Raw genomic sequence first — 23,865 nt, forward strand, 5'->3', positions numbered from 1 at the left:
TATCCAGACAGAGACCCACTGACTCATCGTCCCCCCAAAAGCCAGAGCCGCGCACTCTACCTCACACTGTCTCTCTTCCTGCTGCTAGGACATGGGCACTGGAGAGGCTGAAAGGCAGCTACAGCACACAGGAACATCATGTCCTCAACCCTCTGGCTCCCAGATAGGACATCGCCTTCTCTGAGCAAGGCTTGTCCTCCTGTGAGGCCTCAGCCTGAGAATATTGCAGGGGACGTCCCTGGTGGTGTAGTGGATAAGAATGCGCCTGCCAGTGCAGGGGACACAGGTTCAATCCCTGGTCTGGGAAGATCCCACATGCCTTGGAGCAACTAAACCTGCATGCCACAACTACTGACCCCAAGACTAATTCACCAAAATGAGAAGCCCACACACTGCAACTAGAGAGTAGCCCCCACTCACCACAACTAGAGAAAGCCTGCACATAGCGATGAAGACCCAACACAGCCAAAAATAATAAAAGAAAGAAAATTGTGGGAGCCTTTGTTTCACACACATCAAGTGAGATGCAGCAGAGAAAGACAACAGCACAGAAGGCAGGGGCTCCTCCCAGGAGGCTTAATGCAAGTCAGAAGAACACACGTGACTGTCCCAGCCTCCAGGTGCAGAGAAGGATGGCATCTCTGACTGAGGCCGAGCAGGGACGAGTGCTGGGGGCCAGGACTAGGATTTCCGGGCTCGGGCTCTTTCCCGGGAAAAACGTACCCACAGGGAAAGTGTGCATCCAGCGCCTCCTGTTGGACGTGAGCTTCATGGGCATCCGCGAGGGTGCAAAGGGGTTAATCAGTGCCCGCTGGGGCGTGTACCCCCCGGGGCGGACGTGCAGCATGGACTCTGCGCTGCCCACGTGGAACCGGCCCGGTGCGCTGGAATCCCGCTGTGGTGGCTCCATCATGTTCTCCAGGACGTCTGCCAGTTACCACGGGGACAAGGGGGGAGCAGAGAGAGAAAGCACAGGGTCACAGGGAAAGCAGGACTAGGCAGGAGGTCCTCCGAGGCTGACAAGGACCTTGGAGGGTGTACGTGTTCGGGAACGAGGGAGATGAGTGAAGTGACCAAATTATAAAGAAATGAAATACTGGGTTTGTTTACTTTTTAAACACTTAAGAGAAGGAGGTTCTGGTCCCTAAATTACTAGCCTAGTGAAGCCACACCCAAAGCCGACGGGGAGGACCACACATTGCCTGGATACCCCAGACTCTGAGCTGGATGCAATGACTCCATGGAGCTGTCTCCTCTGGGGTGGGTGTGTTCTGTATACAGGAGGAACAATACATGTAGGTATTTGGTGACCAGAAGGGCGGACCCTGGCAGACAGCCAGTGTGTTTAGTTCACTAGACCCGTTTGATTTTCCTCTGAGGCTCACAAGGAGAGGGCAGTTTCCAGCCCCTCTGCACTGGGGCCGCATAACAGAGCTCCAGTCAGCAGAGCACAGGCGGACGCAACCTGCTCCAGCTGAGGGCCTGGACCACTGACTCTCCATTCACGATCTCCATTCTCCTCTCCCCTGCTGTGGAAACTCTGGAGACCTGTGTTGATGACCATAGCATCCCGGGATAGAAGGAACCCCAGGCTCTAGGTGACTGGGTAGACAGAAACCCCTTCCCACTGATGCAGAGGCCTGGAACATGAATAAGCAATCAATGTGACTGTGTTTAAAACAACAATAATAAGTTCATGGGAGAAAAAATGAGGAAATGAGTGCATCCAGCCTTGACCAGGCATTGAGATGGCATGCTATTTAGACCCAACCTGTCCCACCCAATGGCAGACAGGTCCCTAACGTGAGTGGAACAGAGAGCTGAAACCTACAACCAGATGCCATGGTGAGTGTCCCATGCCCACTAAGCAAACACCCAGGTTAGAAAGTGGGTCCAGGGACTTCCCTGGTGGTCCAGCGGCTAAGACTCTGTGCTCCCAATGCAGGGGGCCTGGAGCCAGTCCCAGGTCAGAGACCTAGACCACACGTGACACAACTAAAAAAGATCCGAACAACGAAGACTGAAGTGCCTGAGTACTGCCACTAACACCTGATGCAGCCAAATAAATAAAGAAACAAAACAGCAAAACGGCTGCCCAGCCCTGCCCTCTGACCTCGAGTGCTGGTGTAGCCCAGGGAGCTGCTGACTTCGTACTGGTGCAGGTGGGGGTGAGGGATCACCAGGATGTTGGCGCTCCTGCCCAGCGAGCTGTCGTCGGAAGCCTGGCTCCTCACCTCCTCTGTGGGCAGCGTCCGGCCGGGCAGCGAAGGGCTGGACGAAACGTCACAGGAGCTGGCGCTCTTCCGGCTGTGACTCTCCCGCTCTCGCACAGACCTGGCAGGCGAGAGACCAAGTCACTGTCTCCAGCCCAGGCTCATGGAAGACCAGTAATGATAACCCCCGTGGGATCTCTGGGTGGGAGGTGATGCAGGAGGTACTCTGCCCAGAGCAGCTCCGGGAAGAAACAGGGGAGATGAAGGACAGTCCTCCCGTGGCCGGAGTCCTGGGATCACAGCCTTATAGAAGCGATCCCTCAGTCTGACCCCACCTCATCCCACCATCAAGCTCGCATCACGGAGAATGGAGTTTTGACTTGAGGTCATCCAGGAGGAAGCACACAGCACCACCTGAGATGTCTCCTGGCATCAGAAATTGAATCTAAATCTCACTGGGCCTCCAGAGACAATTGCCAGTTTATAGGAGACTCAGAGACGACAGGGCAAGTTAAACATAATCAAGGAAACAAAGAGTCAGAGGAAGAAAAAGCAAGACACTCTACAGTCACAGAAAGGACACAAGATGAAATGCCACATGTGCATCTTCTTCAGATCCCAACTCAAGCAAACTAACCGTAAAAACTGCATTTTTGAGACAATTAGGAAGTCTGGAGAGGGACTGGCTATCAGAGGATATTAGCAATTAGTGTGAATTTTGTTACCAGGAACACAGGTACTATGATCATGTTGGGTTTTGTTTTTTGTTTTTTTAATTCTTATTTGTTAGAGACACACACCGAAATATTTACATGTTAAAAAAAAAAAAGGGTATCTGAGATCTGTTTTAGAATACTCCAGTGAAATTTCAAATGTGGGAGAAGTGATAAAACAAGATTGACAACATGCTGATAACTGTTCATTTCGCTAGTCTCTGAATGTTTCTTTAATAAAAATGAAGAAAAAACACCTGTATGTCCTTATTAAAACATGAAACTCCCTGAGCGGGGAGCCTCTGGAAGTGGCAGGAAGAAGGATCAGAAGGAGAGAAGTCCAATGGAAGCAAAATTTCAGAATTAAAGAGTCAGCAACTGCCCACAGGGCTGCCCCTGTAGTATCAAAGCTATTCTCTCTCCACCTGGAAGAGTTTTAAAGTGAGCTTAAATGGAACCTGAAGATAGATCCCAAGGGCAGACTGCACATTTCATTATTTCAACAATAAATATTTGAGCACCAGCATACGCTCCACCCAGTGGAGGGACAGAGCACCAATTAGGGCACGGTCTATGCCCTCAGGGAACACAGTCTGAGTCTCTGGGACATCAGGTCTTGCCATCTTCGGTCAGAAGAAAGAAAACCAAGCATCTTGGACCCGGAAAGTGTTCTTAGATGCTCAGAAGGAAAGCACCACCAAGCCCTTGGGCAGCATCCATGTGCAGGGAGCTGCTGCTAACAGCACTTACTCTGAGCTCTAAGCACTCTCGGGACCAGACATCAGGATGGGATGAGGGGAATGGACAGAAGCACGTGGCCACGATGAGCCCGCCTGTCATGATGTGAAGAGACGGGAGGTTTTTCTAGCAGTGGTACTGAGTTACAGTACACTTTCCATACTAAGAAATGCAGAAAATAGACTGGCGATGCTTGGTCAACGAGGGGGAAAAAAAAAAAAAGCTAGAACTCTACTTCCCACATTCTAAAAAAAATTTTACACAAATCACTAAGCACAAAAACTAAGACTATAGGGACTTCCCTGGTGGTCCAGGGGTAAGAGCTTCAAGTTTCCATTGCAGGGAGGTGTGTTGTTTGATCCCTGGTGAATCGCATGCCACAATGTGCGGTCAAAAACAGACAGACAAACAAAAACCAAGACTAAAAGAATTAGAAGAAAATACAAAATACACATCTTGGATCTGGGATGGCTTTCTTACACTAGACCCAGAAATGAGTATGTTGGTAAATCTAAACATATCACAGTGGAAAACTACTGTGTGACCCAAATACCAGGGAGCAAATTTCAAACACAAGAGTTAAAAAAAGAAAAGTATCTTGCTCTCTGGGAATAATAAACCTAAAAGAAACTCTGGACACTAGGATCCATCTATTGATCTATCTAACTTGGTGGCTCAGACGATAAAGAATCTGCCTGCAATGCAAGAGACCTGGGTTTGATCCCTGGGTTGGGAAGATCCCCTGGAGAAGGGAATGGCTACCCACTCCATGATTCTTGCTTGGAGAACTCCACGGACAGAGGAGCCTGGTGGGCTACAGTCCATGGGGTTGCAAAGAGTTGGACACAACTGAGTAACTAACACACTTTCACTTTATCTATTAGTGGCTGCTCAGTGAAATGAAGATTCTAGAATTCAATTGTTCCTCTTGGTTAGAAAAAGCAGGATGCTCTCCTTATTTGGGAACACTTCATCATAACAAACATAGCTAACCAAACAGCTAGGCCAGAGAACGGGAAAACAGATTCCCTAATGATGTATATACTATGGCTTCCATTTGGCTAATTTTAATTTAAGATATTTTCAAGGTTGCTCTCATGTAGGTCCCTCTGGGGCCTCAGGTTTTCCTAATTAGTTTCTACATCCACCCCAAAGCACATCTGGCAGAGAACCTGCAGGTGGCGAGGCGCTGAGCCCGGGAGGGACCCGGGAGCCTGAAGACTTGTGCGTCGTAAGCATCGTAATCCACCTGGATGGGAAGGGTGTTCTCGGATTCTTTGGGGGTCCCGAGAGCTGAAACACATGAATAATATCAACTGTCATCAAAACACACTTCAACAAGAGGCCTTCGGATGGTCTTCATCAAAATCTGCAAGGTATAGGTCATCATCAGCATCTTCCCATGGAAAAAAATGAGATAATAACCCATGATCAGGTTGCAAAGATTAAATGATTTTTGCATCAAAACGATAGAGAAATTACTATTTACAAGCACCAAGTAAAGGCCAGATGATGGCACCATTTCCTTCTGTGATACCACTGTTGAAAAACAGCATTTTAGCAGGATGTGGGGGTTGGGTGGGAGGGAGGCTCAAGAGGGAAGGGATATACGTATGCACGTAGGTGATTCACACTGTTGCACAGCAGGAACTAACAAGGCATTGTGAAGCAATTATACTCCAATTAAAAGAATAAAAAAGCAATCATAAAAAGTAGCACCTTAATGTATATATTTAGTCCTTTAAAACTTTTCACCCGATTCCTATAACCAACCTATGGAAAACAAACACAAGATTTTGAAAAAAAAAAAAAAACAAAGTTTTGTTATCACCCACTTTGCAGTGGGTAATAGGACAAAAACATATGCAGTCATCAAGGGACCTTCCAAAGGTCACACAAGGGGAATTCAGGTCCCAAACTTGGCCATGAACTTTTTACGCAACCTCACAAAAACCTGTTGCCATGGGTCAGCTGACTCTTCCTAAAAGTGATGAAAGAAGGAAAAAAAATACTCACATGTATCACGGCCGTTTTTTGCTTTCTCAGAGGTGGGCTGTAAAGTTAAACAGATAGTTAATCACTCCTGGAATTTGCCGTGGTGTTTATTTATTTAATGCAGAAGACTATAAAATCTTAAAACGAATTTCTCAATTGCTATTCATGACCACTGGGAAACAGGGAGTAACTTAGGGCCAAAATAACATTATCAGTGACAGTCCCCAAAGGCTCTGCTGGTCAGTGAAACCTACCTTCTTTCCTGCCAGTTTAATTCGTGGAGTGAAACTATTACAAAAGAGCTGGCTTTTGGATGTGTAGAAACTGTGAAAGAAACAGACAGGGTCACTCATCTAAACCCCTTTCATTTTATTTTTAATTAAAAAAAAATTTTTGACGGTGCCACACGGCATGCGGGATCTTACTTCCCCTATCAAGGATCAAACCCACGCTCCGTGCAGTGGAAGTGCAGGGTCTGAACCACCAAACCACCAGAGAAGTCCTCAAACCCCTTTCATTCTAAACCTCCAGACACAGCTGGAATCCCAGCCATTGATCAGCCCTCCTAGGAATGCTCACTCAGGCCTCACTGATCTTTCCAATTCTAACTTTCCTTTGTAATTACTAGGAAACATTGATTACGTTTTAAATTATTGTTCTATTCCTTTTCCCCATAAATTGTCTCATGTGTGGTTTAGAACCCCCTCCTTGAGCTGAAATCAGTAGGAACACTGAAGCCAGGTCTCAGTGAAGAGGAGATCTAGGGAGCTTCCTACAAATAGAGGGGCCCAGGCCCAGCATCAGTCACCTGTGGGCTGTGGGAGTCGGGAACTGATGTGGAAAGAAGTCCTTCAAACTTGGTCTTATGCTTTTCACCACAGACTGTAATTATGTCATGGCCATGGCTTTGCATGTAGACAGGTTTGAAGCAAATGTTACAACTTAAGTTTCCACACTTTCTTGACAAAAGATTTTATATTAAGAGCTCAACAGGCTTGAAGAAAAAATGGCAAGGGAGCTAACAGAATCCCTGATCACCTACGGTGAATCTGCTCTCGCTCACCTGTGGTTTATCCAGTGAGGGATGTTGTAGTCATCGCCCAGACGGGAGTCATGAGGGGCACTCCGATTGTGCAGCTGAAAGGGAACAGAGCATGGACCAGGTAAGCTGGGAAGCAGGTGGGACCCGGAGCCGCCCAGCTTCTCCAATTCTAACTATTTCAGACCACCCTGCACTGGAGCCTGGCTTTTAGCAAGCAGGGCGAAATCAATCACCTTGAACAACGGGACCGCGTGCAGCGGCTGCTCCCCCATGCACACCAGGTCCACACCGATTCCTAAGGAACAAAAGGGAGAGTTGGGAGGTGCGTGTGATTTAAGTGGGGTCAAGGTTCAAGACACAGCTGACTTATCAGCACTGCCCAAGGCAGGTAAGAAGGAAATAGGTGCATTCCATCTTTCTAACCTTCACCAAGTCCCACTGCACCTGCCACTAATCAGCACCTGACAATCCGCCTCTGACGGCCTTGCGGGTCGTGATCTGTCAAGCAGACCACCATGTAGCCATGAGCACAGTTTCAAGGCCAGAGAGGAAAGGGAACCCTGCCAGCTCAGTAAAAAGCAAAACAATTCCATCAGTTCAGAGTCTCTTTACTGGCCATCGGGACTCATGTTCCCAACTGTGCCTTGCTGTTGGAACACAAATCCAGCTGGGGAAGGGGCGCAGGCTGGGGACATCACGGAGGGAGTACCAGGCGATGCTGTGGCGCTCCCCAGGACGGGCCGATGGGCACTGGATCCTGGAAACAACCCCCAAAGGCGTTCTCCAGCGTCAAGTGTGTTTGGGAGACTCAGAGTGCCAGTTCTGTCCTTTAGAGGCAAACAGACCCTCTGACACCGTCACCTGGCGATGAGGAACTGTGCCTGACTGCGTTCCCAAGCTGACTGACCATGGAACTCTTTTTGTCACCTGAGGTTACTCAGGTCCCCGGTCCCGATACTCAGAGCCCTAAGGCTAAGCCAGGCTATAAACACAGGACGCAGGGCAGCGCCCCGGGAGCATTACCGTTATCTATCATCCGCTGCTTGGTCAGGATCATGAGCAGCCGGTCCACTTCGAACACGCCCACCCCGGGTGTGATCACCACCGACATCTGCCCGGTTCGGTCAAAGTTGCGGTTGATATAGTGCTTGTCAAACACTTGAAACAGAGCAAAAAGTCCTCCCATGAAGATGCTACAGCGTCTCAGAAACCAGCCAATGGCAAGCGTTCCTGTGCTCTCGGACCCGCTTCGTCCATGTCCATGTCCCTATCAGAACGACTGCCACCTCCTGGCCTGAACTCACGACTGTCCTTCCCCTTCAATGTCCTGTCACCTTTGTTAATCCCCCTCTTCAAGGGTGTATACCTCGTCTGTGCAGCCTTGTGTGAGAAGTGAAAGTGTTAGTCGCTCAGTCGTGTCCAACGCTTTATGACCCCGTGGACCATAGCCCGCCAGGTTCCTCTGTCCATGGGGTTTCCCAGATAAGAATACTGGAGTGGGTTGCCATTTTCTCCTCCAGGGGCTCTTTCTGACCCAGGGATAGAACCCATGTCCCCTGCATTGCAGGCAGATTCTTTACTGTCTGAGACACCATGCCCAAATTTCATGTGGTTAATTTAAACCATCCATAAATGGATCTGTATTGCAACTTAGAAGAACCAAATATTAATTAAGACAGTATTCTCTGCTAAATGCTACATGGCAGCCTGGATGGGCGGGGAGTTTGGGGGAGAATGTATATGTATGGCTGAGCTCTTCCGCTATACATCATGCTATTAACAACAGTTCCTCTTTGGGAAGGATCTGACAGTGGAGGCAGAGGGGATATTTTTATTTTACTTGAAGTACTTTTCTAGTATTTGAATTCTAGGAACATGGGTTCCTTCTGTGATTTTTTTAAAAAAAGCAGATATAAAAAAAATTACCTAGAAGCAGTTAAGGGATGGAGTAGAAAATAGTAAGAACACAGTTTTTAGGAAAATAAACGACCCAAGGAGAATTGCCTACAGCTCTTCACCCTTGGGTCAGTGTGAGACAAGCAAGTCAACTGCCAACAGAAGCCCCAGGACCTACATGGTGGCCATTAAATCCATCTAATCAGGACTTCCCTGGCAGTCCAGTGGTTAAGAACTGGCCTTTCAATGCAGGGGACATGGGTTCGATCCCTGGTGGGGGAACTAATATCCCAGAGGCCATGGAGCAACTAAGCACCGCCACAAAAGATCCTGCGTGATGCAATGAAGATCCTGCATGCTGCAACTACGAGCCGAAGGAGCCAAATACATGAATATATAGTTTGTAAAGTTACTGCTTTCAGTTAACCTGGGGGTTAGGTAGCTGGGGGCATCATCAGCTCAGCCTGGGTCTCTGCACATCAATAAAGAGAGGTTCACGGTCACGTGGTCAGCGAAATGCCCACAGACTGTGGCTGGCACCCTTACTCACCGTTGAAGGACAGGTTGATGGCCTCTAGGTAATTTCCTTGTGCTGAGGTAGAATTGTCTCCTTGAGGAAAGCCCTCTGAAGCAAAAGACACAGAGAAGGAACATCATCTCATGAAAGGTGGACTCGCAAGGAACAAGCGGAAGGTGCCTGGCTCCACAGGGCCCCCACCCTGCAGAAGGGACATGACTGAACTTACTGCACGCGCAATGACCAGCGGGACCCCCAACCCGAAACAGACACCTGGCCAGAAGCAGAAGCCACACTCCGCGCTGGAAGGGAGGCAAGCAGGAACCTCTGCATCCCCCAGCCTCCACCCGACACCCCTCTCCCACCACGCCGCCCGGCACGTTAAGTGCAGTACCTGCCTGTTCCAGCCGCACCAGCACCGGGTACTGGATGAAGAGCTTTTTGATGGTCACGAGGAGTGAGGTCCACTCTTCCCTCCTCTCGTTCTGCACCACCACCCTGAAAGGAGCACCATGGCGAGGTGGGGACTAAGCAGCGATGACACGCGGGACGTCGGGTCCCTTACAGGGTTTCACGGAAAGGGGAGGAGGGACTCCTGGAGCTGGGGTCATTTACCACACAACCATACATGATGAAGTCACACGTGTTTAACAGACATGAGCAGACTGGACCCCTCTAATGGTTCGGTGGTTAAGAATCCACCTGCCAATGCAGGGGACAAGGGTTTGATCCCCGGTCCGAGAAAACTCCCTATGCTGCTGGGCAACGAAGCCTGCTGCCACGAAAAAGAGTCGCCCCCACGGGATACAACTAGAGAAAGACTGAATACAGCAACAAAGACTCAGCACAGCCAGCGACAATTAAAATGCTCTAAAAAACAGCAGACTTGAGAGGAGGATGTAGAGACTTCCCACGTATTCCCTCCCCTAACACGTGTTTTGTACTCCCCTCCCCAGACTATGGTCAATACTCCTCATTGGAGTGGGGCATTTGTTGCAATTCCTAAACCTACAGGGACACATCATCATCGGAAAGTCCCCTTATTTTTTAGGAACAAAATGCTTTCGTATCTGTCATTTGCTCTAAAGTAAAATTTAACACACACACACACACACACACACACACACACACACACACAAAACACAGGTGAAGCAAACATGGAATGATATTAACTGTTTAATCCAGGAACTAGGGGTATGGGTTCATTATATTTAGTTCATTCTTCTTTTCTGCAAGAATTTGAAATTTTTCACAATAAAAAGTTTGGGAAGTTCAAAAGCAATGTGATATCCTAAACTGGATCCTGGAATAAAAAAAGGTGCATAAGTGGAAAAACTGATGAACTCTGAGAAAAGTCTGAGATCTAGTTCATAGCAATGTACCAGTGTGGGGCTTCCCAGGTAGCTCAGTGGTAAAGAATCCACCTGCCAAGCAGGAGATGGGGGTTCGATCCCTGGGTTGAGAAGGTCCCCTGCAGAAGGAAATGGCAACCCACTCCAGTCCTCTTTCTAGAGAATCCCATGGACGGAGGAGCCTGGTGGGCTACAGTACATGGGGTCGCAAAAGAGCCAGACAAGACTGAAGCGATTGAGCACACACCAGTGCTCATCTCCGAGTTCTAACAGATGCATCTTGGTGAGGAAATGCTCAGAGGCAACTGTGTAAAGGGTATATGGAGCTCTCTGTGCTAGCTTTGCTACTTCTCTGCAAGCCTAAAATTATTCCAAAGTCAAAAGGGTAATTTTTTAAGTCAGATAAGAAACAACCAAGGAGGAAAAAAGGCAAAAAAGGCAAAGCACCCAAACATACTTGTAAAAGTCTTCATAGAATCGCCCCTTGTGATCCTGCCTAATTGAGGCTCGGTTTATTTCAGGAAATTCATCTGAAATAGAGAAAACAACATACGCAGATCAGATTGAAGAGAGAAATTCAGCTTCTCTGCTCCCCCTTCTGGATTGGAGATCTACATCACACAAACACACACAAAAGATAACTATATTTCTAATAAGTTGGGAAAAGTTTTCAATTAGCAATAATGGCGCCTCAGATAAATAAACCTCATGGGCTACGATACTGCGACTGTGCAAAACTAGCTTGGTTTTAAGATGGATCGCAGCCCAGAAACTTCTTGCATTGACTAATGGACTGAGTCATTTTCTCCTCTATCCTATCTTTTAACAGAAAAATTGGGAGAGATGGAGCAGGAGAGAAAAAATGATACAGAGTGAATCAGGATGGATGTGTGGAAAGCTTAATAAAAAAACAACTTTAGGAACAGTTAGAGGTTGGGATGGACATGTACACCCTGCTATACTTGAAATGGATAACCCACAAGGACCTACTATGTAGCACAAGGAACTCTGCTAAATGTCATGTAGCAACATGGATAGGAGGGGATTTGGGGAAAGAATGGATACATGTATATGTATGGCTGAGTCCCTTCACTGTTCAGTTGAAACTATCACAACATTGTTAATTAGCTATACCCCAATACAAAATAAAAAGTTAAAAAAAAAATATAACTTTGTAAGAGAAAGAGTTACTCACCAAGAGATTTTGCATCATAAAAAGTCCTAGAAAACAGGACCACTGTCACTTCATGACTGCAGTTCTTCTCCTAGGCATGAATAGAGAAAAAGAGGGCTCAAGTTTAATCCATTTACTTCACCATGAAGCAGCTTGTGTGAACATAGCAGTCTCAGCTCTGGAAGGCTTGGAGGCTCAGGTATTGGGTGACCTCCTATAACTGTAGGCTGCATAATACAGCGGACAGATTGTTAGGCTGACTCGTGGCTCTGAAACTGACCACTACATGACCTTGGGCAAGTTATCTGAAGTCACTGCAAATCACTGGATTTCCCCGGTGGTCCAGTGGTTAAGACTCCACGCTTCCACTGCAGGGGGCATGGCTTCCATCCCTGATTGTGGAACTAAGGTCCTGCATGCTACACAGTGCAGCCAAAACAAACAGACAAACAAAAAACTGCAAATCATCAATAAGGTGGGGGTGCTGTCTCCTTGCTGTGGTGTGAACAGACCAGCCCACTGTCAGAGGATCCTGGTATTTATACCTGGTGTTTTTTAACCTTTTCAGGACTGTGGTTTAGAGAAGAACAGAACCTAGGGTAGTGGGATGCCAGAACCAGACACTCCCACCTACTTCCAGGGTCACAGGATGGGGACTGGATGCTGCTTGAGATGCAGGGGTTGAAATTAAGGCAGAGAATTACCTTTGGACTGGGATGGGGATGAGTGAGAATAAACATTTCCATGCAGTCGGGAGTTCAATGTTCTAGAAGTAGGGTGTTTACAGATGGCATGAAATTTGGCCTGCACCAGGGAGTCAGCAAGCTCAGTATCAGTTCCTCCTGGTCTTTGAAAACAGAAACCCACACTAACCAACCTAGACTTGAACTCAGCCTACTGATTGCACAATTCAGCAGTCATCATATAAGGAAGACAACGTAACGCACATCACACATCACCTTACGTTCTTCACAGCTATCTCTCGGGTAGACAGAAACTCCTAAATACAAGCCACAGGACCAAGGGCACACTTTCACTAGCCACCAACTCTTTTATTGGACATCTAGCACTCCAAATGCAGCTTCAAACTCATCTGATTGGGGTGCAAGTTTTAGACAGGAAAAATGCCTGACAGCGGGCTGGCGTGGGCATGCGAGCTTCTCAACCCATGTATGACGGAGGAGGTGATGTACAATGGGGCTGACATGGCTCAGGATTATAGAAACACAGACAGGATGGCCTGGGGGTTACAATCCCAGGAGAGCACTGGGGGAAAGGATGGAATAGGATTAGAATTCTTATTCTGCTTTCGTAGGCTATTGATCCCAGGCAAGGTACCTAACCTCTTTCAGCTGTACCTTCCCTATCTGTGTAAGACTGACAAGAGGATTCAGTGGGATAATGTAGGTAAAACACTCATAACAACTTCTGGCGGCAGTGGTGGTTGTTTAGTCACTCAGTTGTGTCCAACTCTGTGCAACCCCATGGACTGTAGCCCACCAGGCTCCTCTGTCCATGGGATTTCCCAGGAAAGAATACTGGAGAAGGTTGCCGTTTCCTTCTCCAGGAGATCTTCCCGACTCAGGGGATCAAACTCATGTCTTCTCCACTGTAGTCCGATTCTTTACCGTCTGAGCCACCAGGGAAGCCCTTGCGTAGTATTGCTATCTTAACAATATTAAGTCCTCTAATCTATGAACATGAGATGTTTTTCACTGATTTGGGTCTTTCCTTGAGCAAAGTTCTGTAGATTTTAGTGTACAAACCTTGCATCTTCTTGGGTAAATTATTGCATAGTGTTTTATTTCTCTGCTGCTGCTAAGTCGCTTTAGCCGTGTCCGACTCTGTGCGACCCCATAGACGGCAGACCGCCAGGCTCCCCCGTCCCTGGGATTCTCCAGGCAAGAACACTGGAGTGGGTTGCCATTTCCTTCTCCAATGCATGAAAGTGAAAAGTGAAAGTGAAGTTGCTCACTTATGTCCGACTCTTAGCGACCCCATGGACTGCAGCCTACCAGGCTCCTCCATCCATGGGATTTTTCCAGGCAAGAATACTGGAGTGGGGTGCCATTGCCTTCTCCATTATTTCTCTGATACTCTCGTAAATGGAATTTTTATTTCTCTTTAAAATTTTTAACTCCTTGTTTTAATTTCCTGTTCAGATTGTTCATTGTTGATGAAATACAAATGATCTGTGTGCTGATTTTGCAACTCTGCTAAATTTGTTCATTAGCTCTGTTGTTTTTTTTAATGGACTTGGGGGGGTTTTCTACATAGAGGATGTCACCTGTGAGGAGAGATAGTTTTACTTCTTCTCTTCCAATATGGATGCCTTCTTTTTCTTTCTTTCTTTTCTTGGCCTAGTGGCTCTGGCTAGAATTCCCAGTACAACACTGATTGTTGTTGTTCAGTCCCTGAGTCGTGTCTGACTCTTTGGGACACAATGGACCGCAGCACACCAGGCTTCCCTGTCCTTCACTGTTTCCCAGAGTCTGCTCAGAATCATGTCCACTGAGTCAGTGAGGCTATCTAACCATCTCGTCCTCTGCCGACTTCTCCTTTTGCCTTCAATCTTTCCCAGCATCAGGGTCTCTTCCAATGAGTTGGTTCTTCACATCAGGTAGCCAAAGTATTCGAGCTTCAGCTTCGGCATCAGTCTTTCCAGTGAATATTTAGGATTGATTTCCTTTAGGATTGACTGGTTTGCTCTCCTTGCTGTCCAAGGGACTCTCAAGAGTCTTCTCCAACACCACAATTTGAAAGCATCAATTCTTTGGCACTCAGCCTTCTTCATAGCCCAACTCTCACATCTGTACATGACTACTGGAAAAACCATACCTTTGACTCTACTGATATCTGTCAGCAAAGTGATGTCTCTGTCTGGGTTTGTCATAGCTTTCCTTCCCAGGAGCGAGCATCTTTTAATTTCATGGCTGCAGTCACCATCTGCAGTGAATACTGGTGGTGAAAGCAAGCATCCTTATTTTGTTCCTGAACTTAAGGGGGAAAGTTTTCAGTCTCTTACCACTGAGTTTGATGTTAGGTCTGGGTTCCTCACAAGTACACTTCACAATGTTGAAGTGATTAAGGTAATTTAAATCTACAGTCTCATCAATCAGACTTTAGCTCTGGTGCCTCCATTAAATGCAGATTAATAGAAATTGTTTTTAAAATCTGCACTGAATGATGTTTATACAGCAAGACTTGGTGATGAGAAGAAACATACCTTCCACTTGGTGAAGAGATCAGCAAGGAAACCATTCACAGCTTTCTCAAAATACAGATCCCCTGAAAAGAAACAATAGGAAGAAGGTGAGAATTCTCTTTATTTCTGGCTTACAATTTCTTCCCTCAGTAAAGTAATAGGAACAGGACCAGTCAAAGAGAAGGTGGGTACTGCTCTATCCTAAGAGTGGTTTCGACCTAGACTTTCTATTGAGCCAAATTTAATATTTACCTCACTCAGTAAGAGGTCATGGGTTCAAGGTAAAACACAAGATTGAAAAAGTTTTGATGCTTGAAAAAGGGTGTCTCTTCAAAATGAGAGAACCATCTAAAGTATTCTCATAGTGATGCTTCGTGTTTGTTCGAAGGTAATCTGGTAGACCCTGGGCAGTCACTAAATTATCACTTGCAGTTTCTGCTGTTCTTGAGAAAACCCTTGATGACCTACATGAAAAATTAATATGTAGTTTTGCTAAACACAAGTTAGAACTGCTTGAAACATGAGGCTGGTGTGTTGGGCACAGCACCCACACCTCACAGCAGCTTTATCATACTCGACTTATGGTAATTCTAATAAAATGAGACAAACCTGGTGATTTCTGTGAGTGATAGAACATGAAATGAAAGTTATCAAAGCAGCTGCTGGTTCCTGGCCATAAAGTCACTACCTCTATGACTTTTGATTCTGTACTTATAGAATAATTGAAGATCTGAGAAGACAGACTTTTCATTAATGCTTTACTACACTTCATGCAATTCACCGCATATATAAAATGTACATTTATTTTTAACATTTGAGGATTTCTAAAGATTCAGGACATATCTTCAGAGAACGTTCAGAGATTACTGTAAATGATACCAATTTGAAGGAAACCAGAAACCTCCCCATTAGCATTACAACCCACACTTAGGAACAGTACCATAAATATCAAAATCCCACATTTCACAGCTCATCTGAATAAATATGTAAACCATAGCCGACGTAGAACGGAACACCACCTGCAACAAAAAAAAAAACATAATTGCATTAAAAAGCAATGATGGGTAGAATTTCAGTTCCACAAAATGAAAAAGTTCTGGAGATTTGTTTCAGAATGATGTGAATATACTCAACACTGCTGAACTGTACATTTAAAAATGGTTAAGGGAGTTCCCTGGCGATCCGGTGATTAGGACTCCACCCTTCCACTTCAAGGAGCATGGGTTTCGACCCCTGATGGGGAAACTATAGACTATATGCCTTGCAGTGTAGCCAAGACAAAAAGAAAAAAAGGGGTGAATTGCTATAAAACTGGGGGAAAGATCACTGTAAAATACCAATGCATGTCCACTAGAGTGGCAAAAACTTTCAAACTTTAAAACTGGGTACTGGAGAAAGTAAAAAACAGGAGGTTTTATATATGGGTACTAGGAGTATAAATTGTTCTGAAGAATTTGAAAGATAATTTGACATTATCTTACAGAGCAGAACCTATGACATAACAAATACACTCCTAATCGGGGATTTAAGATATAGTGAGTACAAACAAGACAGCTAAAAGAGAGAGTGAGAGGGAGGAAGGGGGAGAATACATTTTCATTCCTCTTTAATAAAACTCAAAAGTAAGCAAAACGAGTAATACACTGCTTAGGGTAAAACATATATGTATCGTCACTATATAAATAAGCAAATTACAAAAATAATTTTTTGTAAGACAGAGTGGTTATCTCTCAAAATTGCCCCAAGTCCTCAACTATCTTGCCTGCCCAGGGGACATCTGGTGGTGGCTGGTGACATTTCTGGAGGTTATGACTTGCAGAGGGTGGGGACAGGGGTGGGAGCTACTGGCATTTACTGAGTGGAAGCCAGGGACCCTGACCCGCCCACAGCGCCCGGTACAGCCCCCCACAACACTACTGCCCTTTTGGGCCAGGTGATTCTCTTTCTGGAGGGCTGTGCTTCATGCCGTAACAGGTTGAGCAAAATCCTCCACACAACCCCAGTTGTGACAAACAAAGATGTCTCCAGACTTTGCGAAGAGACCCCTGGGGAGACATAATCACCCTGGGGTTGAGAACCACTGCTCTCAAGGGAGGCTGTGGGTGGGAACACGGAAGAGCAGACAGGTGCTTTCGCCAGCGTGGGGAAAGCACCCTGTGCTCTGGAGCCCTGGGGCCACAACTGCTGAGCCCTAATTCCCACCAGCGTGGGGAACGCTCATGGGTGCTCAGCTTGGAATTTCCCAACTGTACCAGAGTCACAGGAGGAGATTCCTTGGCAAAGGTCTTTCTCCGGGTTTACCAACACAATCTTCTACTGGGCTTAACTTTTGCTGTGTATTAATGGGCACAGAAGTCTGTGCCCTAGACACTCCTTTCTTACGTCTGATATTAAACAAAAGAAAACAAAGATCACCCCCAAACCAGAGAGATCAGACTGTAAAACCCTAGTATTTCAGGAGTCCCTGCTTTATTACAGTATTATTCCAGTTGGGCAGATGGTAGCTTGGTCACGAGCTTGATCATGAGATCAGGTTTTTACTAGTTTCTGTTTTGTTTTTGATTTCACGACTTACAGACATCACAACATGGGGAAACAAATCCAAAAAAGCATCGTATCAACCTCACCCTGGTATCTTCGCTGATATAACCACACATGACCTTCTCATTCTTGACCCAGAGCTCACCAGCCTGTGCCCTGAAAGGAGACGCACACGCATTATTACGAGTCCTACATAAACCAAGAAATGGAGGAGCCTTCAGGGTAGCTTCCTCTGCTCTGTCATTGTGACCCAAATGACCTGGTCAGTTACAGATTTCCAGAGTGCCACGAACACAACACAAAGAATTTTCAGCGTACACTGAATTTGTACAATAGGAGCTCTTGATTTGGGGGTCCAAAGACAACCTCTGAATCTGAGGAAGGGCTTTGGGGAACCCACAAACCCTCTAAATGATGTAATCTTTCCTAAGCACAGAACTGTACACTTTGTCAAATCTCAAAAGGGTCCATGTCACAAAAACCGTTAAAAAGCACTGATGAACAAATCTGCTAATCCAAGCTTTGAGATAATGAGTTTCAACAAAAACAAGATCCACTGCAATATCACAAGTAGACAGAAAGTATAAAGGCACGGGGTCCCTACTCAATGGAGGCCATCTTTTCTTGGACAAGCCATGCAGCATGGGGATCTAAGTTCCCCAACCAAGGATCAAACTTATGCCCCCTGCACTGGGAGCACAGTCTTAACTACTGGACTACCAGGGAAGTCCCAGTGGAAGCCACTTCACTGAAAAATTTTCATGTCAGTATCAAGTAATATGATATCTTCTGCCCCCGCATCTTTTCTATTACTCATTTTTGTTTATTTTTCAGTCATTGTCGTGAGATTAAGCTATTGCTTTTTTTTCTTTTTTGGCTATGCTGGGTCTTTGTTGCTGCATGGGCTTTTCTCTATTTGCATCAAGCAGGAGCTGCTCTCTGGTTGTGGCATGTGGGCCTCTAATTGCAGTGGCTTCTCTTGTTGCCGAGCACAGGCTCTATGACGAGTGGGCTTCAGTAGTTGCGGCTCCTGGGCTCCAGAGCACAGGCTTGGCAGTCGCGTTGCATGGGCTTAGTTGCTTGGTGGCATGTGGGATTTTTCCGGACCAGGGATTACACCTGTGTCTCTTGCATTGGTAGGCAGATTCTTTACCACTGAGCCACCAGGGAAGCCCTCCTCTTGCTTCTTTATGCTGTTTTTCAAATTGGCTACAATGAACAAACACTGTATATAAAAATACTTAGCACACGCCTGATACACAGCGTGTGCTGAACAAGTGGGGCTCAACAGTGCTAATTCCACAACCAGGACATGTGTGTTGAGACTGGTCACCACATAGTCAGAGCTCAAGTCAGAGAGAAGGTTCCAGAAGATCCTCTGCAGTTGGGCAGATCGAGCAGAAAAACACCCAAATTGGACATTCCAATGGGCTTTAAGTGTGCCTAGCAAACATATCTATTCGCTCCTGGACCTACTGTGTATTTTATCATATGGATATCCACACGCCTCAAAGGCTGTATGTAAAACAGTTGCTGCGCTGGATTCTGCTCCTGTTTACAAGCTGATGAATCAAGAGTGACACAGGAGTTACCTGATGCCTGCAAATTCCACCTTCTGAGTGATATAGGCACATGTGCTGACCTAAGTGGAGAGAGAGAGAGATTCAACAACACATCGAGGCCATAAAAGGTCACAAAGAAAGTCTCCTGGCTTTCTAATCTCTTCTAACAACCCGATATTCAATTAACATGGGAGCAATAGATTTATCCCACAGGGAAACCTGCTGGAGCGGGTATAACAGTAGGTTCTTAAGGGCTTGGCAGGTACAGACAATAGTAAAGACTGGGTGGATAGTAAGGGGCCAGCTTCAGTAGTACGCTTGTCATAGATGCTCACATATGCACCTATTATTTACACATAGAACATCTACTTCTCATTTTAGAAAATGGAACCTTCTCCCACCAAATAAAAAATAAGCAAAGACATCGCTGTCTAAAAATATACAGTGTGGACATTTTACTTAGGATTTGCTGTTCCATAATTGCCAAAGAGTCCAAAAGGAGAAGTTTCCGCACCAGCTTGCAATTCTGATGAACTGATCATGTTCAGTGGAAAATGCCAATTGAAAATAAATAAACAAGGAAAAATGGGAGGAGGGGAAAGTGAAAAGCAGCCTAACCTGGAAGCAACAAGATCTGGGTTCCAGCCTAGTGTCAACTGTTTACTGGCTTTCTTGTCGTGGGAACTCACTCAACCCCTCTATCTCAGTTTTCATAGATATAAATTCGGGGTAATAAATGTCTATCCACAGGAGGAGACATGCGGAGCAAACGAAATCAGGTGAAAACTTGCAAATCAAAGTCCCATTTAAATGTAAAATCATATTATACTTTCCCATTCAGACCAAAAAATGCAGAGTAAAACTCTGTGACAATAGACAAGCAAAACAAAGCATTAAGAAAAACATGAAAGGAGAATGGAAGGAGACAGACAACATGTCTACAATAGTTGTCTGTGATGCTGGAATCAGAAATGATTTTATACTCTTCTGACTAGATATAAATCTTCCCAGTGACATGGATTATTAACATAAGAGAAAAAGTAATAGACTTTAAAACAAAAAAAAAAAAGTCACATCTTACCAAACTTTTCTTTAGTCGCCACATATCCCCACGGCCAATATATTGATCCTTAAAGGTTAATTCCACAAGGTCAAGGGTCACATCCTAAAAAGGATAATCAGATGTATGTCTCTGCATTACTCTGCCAGGCCTTACAGTTGTAAGATACTGCTCACTCACCACAATGAAACTGTTTGACAAAAAGACAACCACTGAAGACCATTCAGTAGCGAAAGTGAAAAGTTAAAGTCACTCAGCCGTGTCCGACTCTTTGTGACCCCATGGACTATACAGTTCATGGAATTCTCCAGGCCAGAATTCTGGAGTAGGTAGGTAGCCTTCCCTTCTCCACGCATTTTCCCAGCCCAGGGATCGAACCCAAGTCTCCCGCATTGCAGGCAGATTCTTTACCAGCTGAGCCACAAGGGAAGCCCGTTCAGTAGCGGAACCCCGACAAATAGAATTTTATCCTGCGTGAGAAGGCTTTTGAGGACAGGGAAGTGTCCAACAGATATGACAGCCACTGTACAATGGTCAAGTGCAAAGCATACCAGAGTAGAGAGTCAGTGTTTTAGTTTTGATTTTGGTACACAAACATGACACTGAGCCGTGGGCTTTATTTCCCTAGATAATATCAATCATGTCTTTTGGACAATGATTTTTACCTCTTAATTTTATAGCATCATTGCTCCAAGTAAAATGAGAACACAGAAAGAAATTTTAGTATTTTTATAGAAAATTTTGTATTTAGCTTCACAAACATACATATATGTACAGAACCTTTATAGGACAAGCTTTTTAAAAAGGAGAACTTTAAATACAATGTACATTCTGCCCATAATCTAAATGACCTATGCATGACCACATATTTAACAGTCTAACACTATACTTGGTGTGTTAGTTGTTCCACCATGTTTCATTCTTTGCAACGCCATGGACGGTAGCCCACCAGGCTCTTCTGTCTCTGGAATTCTCCAGGCAAGAATACTGGAGTGGGTAGCCATTCCCTTCTCCAGTGGATCTTCCCAAAGGAGAGACTGAACCCAGGTCTCCTGCTTTACAGGTGAGTTCTTTACTGTCTGAGCCACCAGGGAAGCCCTAAGTAACTCATGATTTCCTTAGAGACCTAATGTTGAGGAAGGGCATTAATCATTCCCCATAAGATATTCAAATCCAGAATAAAGACACACCTTAGGGTCTACAACATTCACATACACATCCTGATAAGGTCTTAGCCGGAACACCTGAGTCACCGTCTGGTCCACACTGATAGTTTCTGAAACAGAGAAGAAATCTGGATCAGATAACACATTCTGAAAAACCAGGTAAATACATTCTAATCTATAAAAGGCTTCCGAGGTGGCTCAGTGGTAAAGAATCTGCCTGCCACTGCAGGAGAAGCAGGAGATGTGGGTTCGATCCCTGGGTCGGGAAGATCCCCTGGAGAAGAAAATGGCAACCCACTCCAGTATTCTTCCCTAGAAAATTCATGGGCAAAGGAGACTGACAGGCTGCAGTCCATGGGGTCACAAAGAATGAGATACGACCGAGGGCATGTGTGTGCATGTGTGCGTGGGCACACACACACACAATCTATAAATACCCAAACATGCAACAAACAACACAACTGATCCTTTGCTAAGGGCAAGACATGTTCTCCACCTTCAGGAACTTAAAACTTAGAGAGTTCTCTGCTTTTCAGGTGAAGTAAGACCTGAACCCAAGCAATTAAAAAATGAGAGAAAGACAGACTGAAAATTTATATATATATATATATAGAGAGAGAGAGAGAAAAGAATTTAAGAAGCAACATAACAAAGCTCAAAGGGTTGTGAAAACTTAGAAGAGGAAAGAGATCATTTCTCTTTCGGAATGAAAGCAGTGCTGGTAGTCAAGGAAGAAACAAACTTTCCAATGAGCCCTGAAGTCTGGTAAGTATAAAACTGAACAGGCAGCAGGAGATGAGGTGAGACTATAAAGGACACTCAAATTTGAAAGCATGTTTTCCCATCAAGTTAAAACATAAAAAAGTGGTTGACATCAAAATCCTTTAGAGAAGATTTAAAAAAAATTTTTTTTCTTTTCAGTGCTGTTTAAGGAATTACTTTTATTTGCTATCAATTAACATTTTAGTTCCTAGATCAGCAAGGTACAGTCATTAGAAGAAAGGATTTGGATCCAGAATGAGTAGTATTGATAGAATCACTGCTCTGGTTCCTTCACTTGCTAACACCAGGCAAACTTGCTCATTCCACTGAGACAAAGGTTCCACCCTCACTCAAGAGTTGGTGGGAAGATCAAGAAAGAAGGATGACAAACAGCTCCAGTACAGAGCCTTGCACAAGTGCCAGGTCAGCAGAGTATGTTCCTCCCCTGCTCCAACCCAATGTAGACACTTAACAAATATTTTGTGAAAAAATATAATATTGAGGAAAGCATGCTTTGCCAACAATTGTTTTGGAGTTTAAGTGTAGGGCTTCACCTTCTTTCCTTCTGATTCTAAACATAGTTTTTGTTTTCTTGTTAATATTTATTTATTTGGCTGTGCAGGGTTGTGGGAACTCTTAGTTCCCTGACCAGGGATCGAACCCAGGCCCCCTGCATTGGGAGCACAGAGTCTTAGCCACTGAGCCACCAGGCAAGTCCCTAAACATAGTTAAAAATTTCCAGTGCCCTCAAGATGCTGACAAATGAGATTCCTTGGCAGTTTTGGTATCTGACAATATTTTTACTAGCAGGAACACAATTTGATAAGGAGAGATGTACTGTGCCCTCATTGTGAAAGGGGGTTTCTTAAAGTTTCTGAGACAATAAAGTGTAAAAAATCTTAGAAAAGAGAGATGGAATTCTTACCTTTCTGCAAATCCTCCTTAAGTGACTTGACCTGCAAAAGCAGAGGGCTGGGGGGAAAAAAAGGCAACAAAGAGAAGAGATGTTATCAGTAGTAAGTAACCAGCTTTCTTTACCACCCACAAAACACAAACAGACCACTCTGGACATATTGATAGCAGCACCAGAACAGGAGGGTTCCTGCAGAAACAAACTCTGCGCTTGTACAGTGAGGCCCCGACATCCAAACCCTCAGCTTGTGGGCTTTCAAAGACATGACCGTGCGTGCCTGCCCCTGTGTGCCTCCCATTGCACTGGGTGACGGTAGTTTCCAAGGTACTGTGCTGTAAGATTAAATTATTTTTTGTGTTTTTGATGTATGTATTATTTGTGTGAAGAAGTATTAGGCTGGCCAAAAAGTTCATTTGGGTTTTTCCATGGAAGAACTCGAATACTGGCCAGGCCAATGTTCTGAACCTACTACAGCACAGTACTATACAGCCGATTATGTCAGTTGGGAACCTAGGCCAACTTCACTGGACTTAAGGACAAACGCACTCTCTGAACAGAACTCTTCTGTATGTCAGAGACTTACTGTATTCAAGGAAATGAATAAATGCTACAGAATTGTTCAGAGTTCTCCTCTCAGCTTCGTAAACAGAAAAAATTGACTCCTTTTAAAAAGATGATTGGTCTAGCAAATCCCAGAGGGCAGGAACATTTTTATCCCAAGGCAAAGAGACATCTCGCCCTCCATCCCCTTAGACAATACATCACCTGGAAACAGCGGGCTGTCCAGCTAGCCCCCTGCTCCTGCTTAGACGCTCACCTGTACTCATCGTTGGGGTGGGCAATCTCCACGATGTCTCCAAGCTTGATGTGTGGAAATACTTTGGGGTTCACGACTAGCTCATCGTCTGAAAGACAATTCAGGGATCTTAGGCAGCAAGCAACTCACTTGGGTTGTGGGTTGCTGTGTTCTCATGCTGGGTCCTTACAACCCCATAATTCAGTATGACAACCCCATC

At 45.3% G+C, this 23,865-nt stretch overlaps 1 protein-coding gene and 1 non-coding gene across 11 annotated transcripts in view; both read right to left on the minus strand.

Moving 5' to 3' along the window:
* Positions 1-23,865, minus strand: part of DEPDC5 (DEP domain containing 5, GATOR1 subcomplex subunit) — a 73,112-nt gene that overhangs the window by 44,430 nt on the left and 4,817 nt on the right. For 9 of the 10 annotated variants that reach the window (XM_043901251.1, XM_043901248.1, XM_043901245.1 and 6 more), the window contains exons 3-22: positions 23,667-23,754; positions 22,862-22,908; positions 21,199-21,284; positions 20,030-20,113; positions 18,979-19,028; positions 17,473-17,542; positions 15,786-15,864; positions 14,867-14,928; positions 11,662-11,731; positions 10,924-10,996; positions 9,509-9,612; positions 9,148-9,222; positions 7,725-7,859; positions 6,935-6,996; positions 6,723-6,796; positions 5,914-5,983; positions 5,681-5,717; positions 4,837-4,957; positions 2,114-2,334; positions 724-927 (exon numbers count right to left, since the gene is read on the minus strand). In XM_043901251.1, coding sequence (XP_043757186.1) covers positions 724-927; positions 2,114-2,334; positions 4,837-4,957; positions 5,681-5,717; positions 5,914-5,983; positions 6,723-6,796; positions 6,935-6,996; positions 7,725-7,859; positions 9,148-9,222; positions 9,509-9,612; positions 10,924-10,996; positions 11,662-11,731; positions 14,867-14,928; positions 15,786-15,864; positions 17,473-17,542; positions 18,979-19,028; positions 20,030-20,113; positions 21,199-21,284; positions 22,862-22,908; positions 23,667-23,754 — 1,812 coding nt within the window. Of the gene's footprint in view, positions 1-723; positions 928-2,113; positions 2,335-4,836; positions 4,958-5,680; positions 5,718-5,913; positions 5,984-6,722; positions 6,797-6,934; positions 6,997-7,724; positions 7,860-9,147; positions 9,223-9,508; positions 9,613-10,923; positions 10,997-11,661; positions 11,732-12,344; positions 12,488-14,866; positions 14,929-15,785; positions 15,865-17,472; positions 17,543-18,978; positions 19,029-20,029; positions 20,114-21,198; positions 21,285-22,861; positions 22,909-23,666; positions 23,755-23,865 lie in introns of those variants that run through there. The other variant, XM_043901253.1, reaches the window with a different exon arrangement.
* LOC122695716 lies at positions 11,070-11,205 on the minus strand. The gene has a single exon (XR_006341474.1). It is a non-coding gene; the product is annotated as a U4 spliceosomal RNA (small nuclear RNA).

This window comes from Cervus elaphus, chromosome 5 (genome assembly GCF_910594005.1).
Source record: "Cervus elaphus chromosome 5, mCerEla1.1, whole genome shotgun sequence".
NCBI classification, from domain to species: domain Eukaryota; kingdom Metazoa; phylum Chordata; class Mammalia; order Artiodactyla; family Cervidae; genus Cervus; species Cervus elaphus.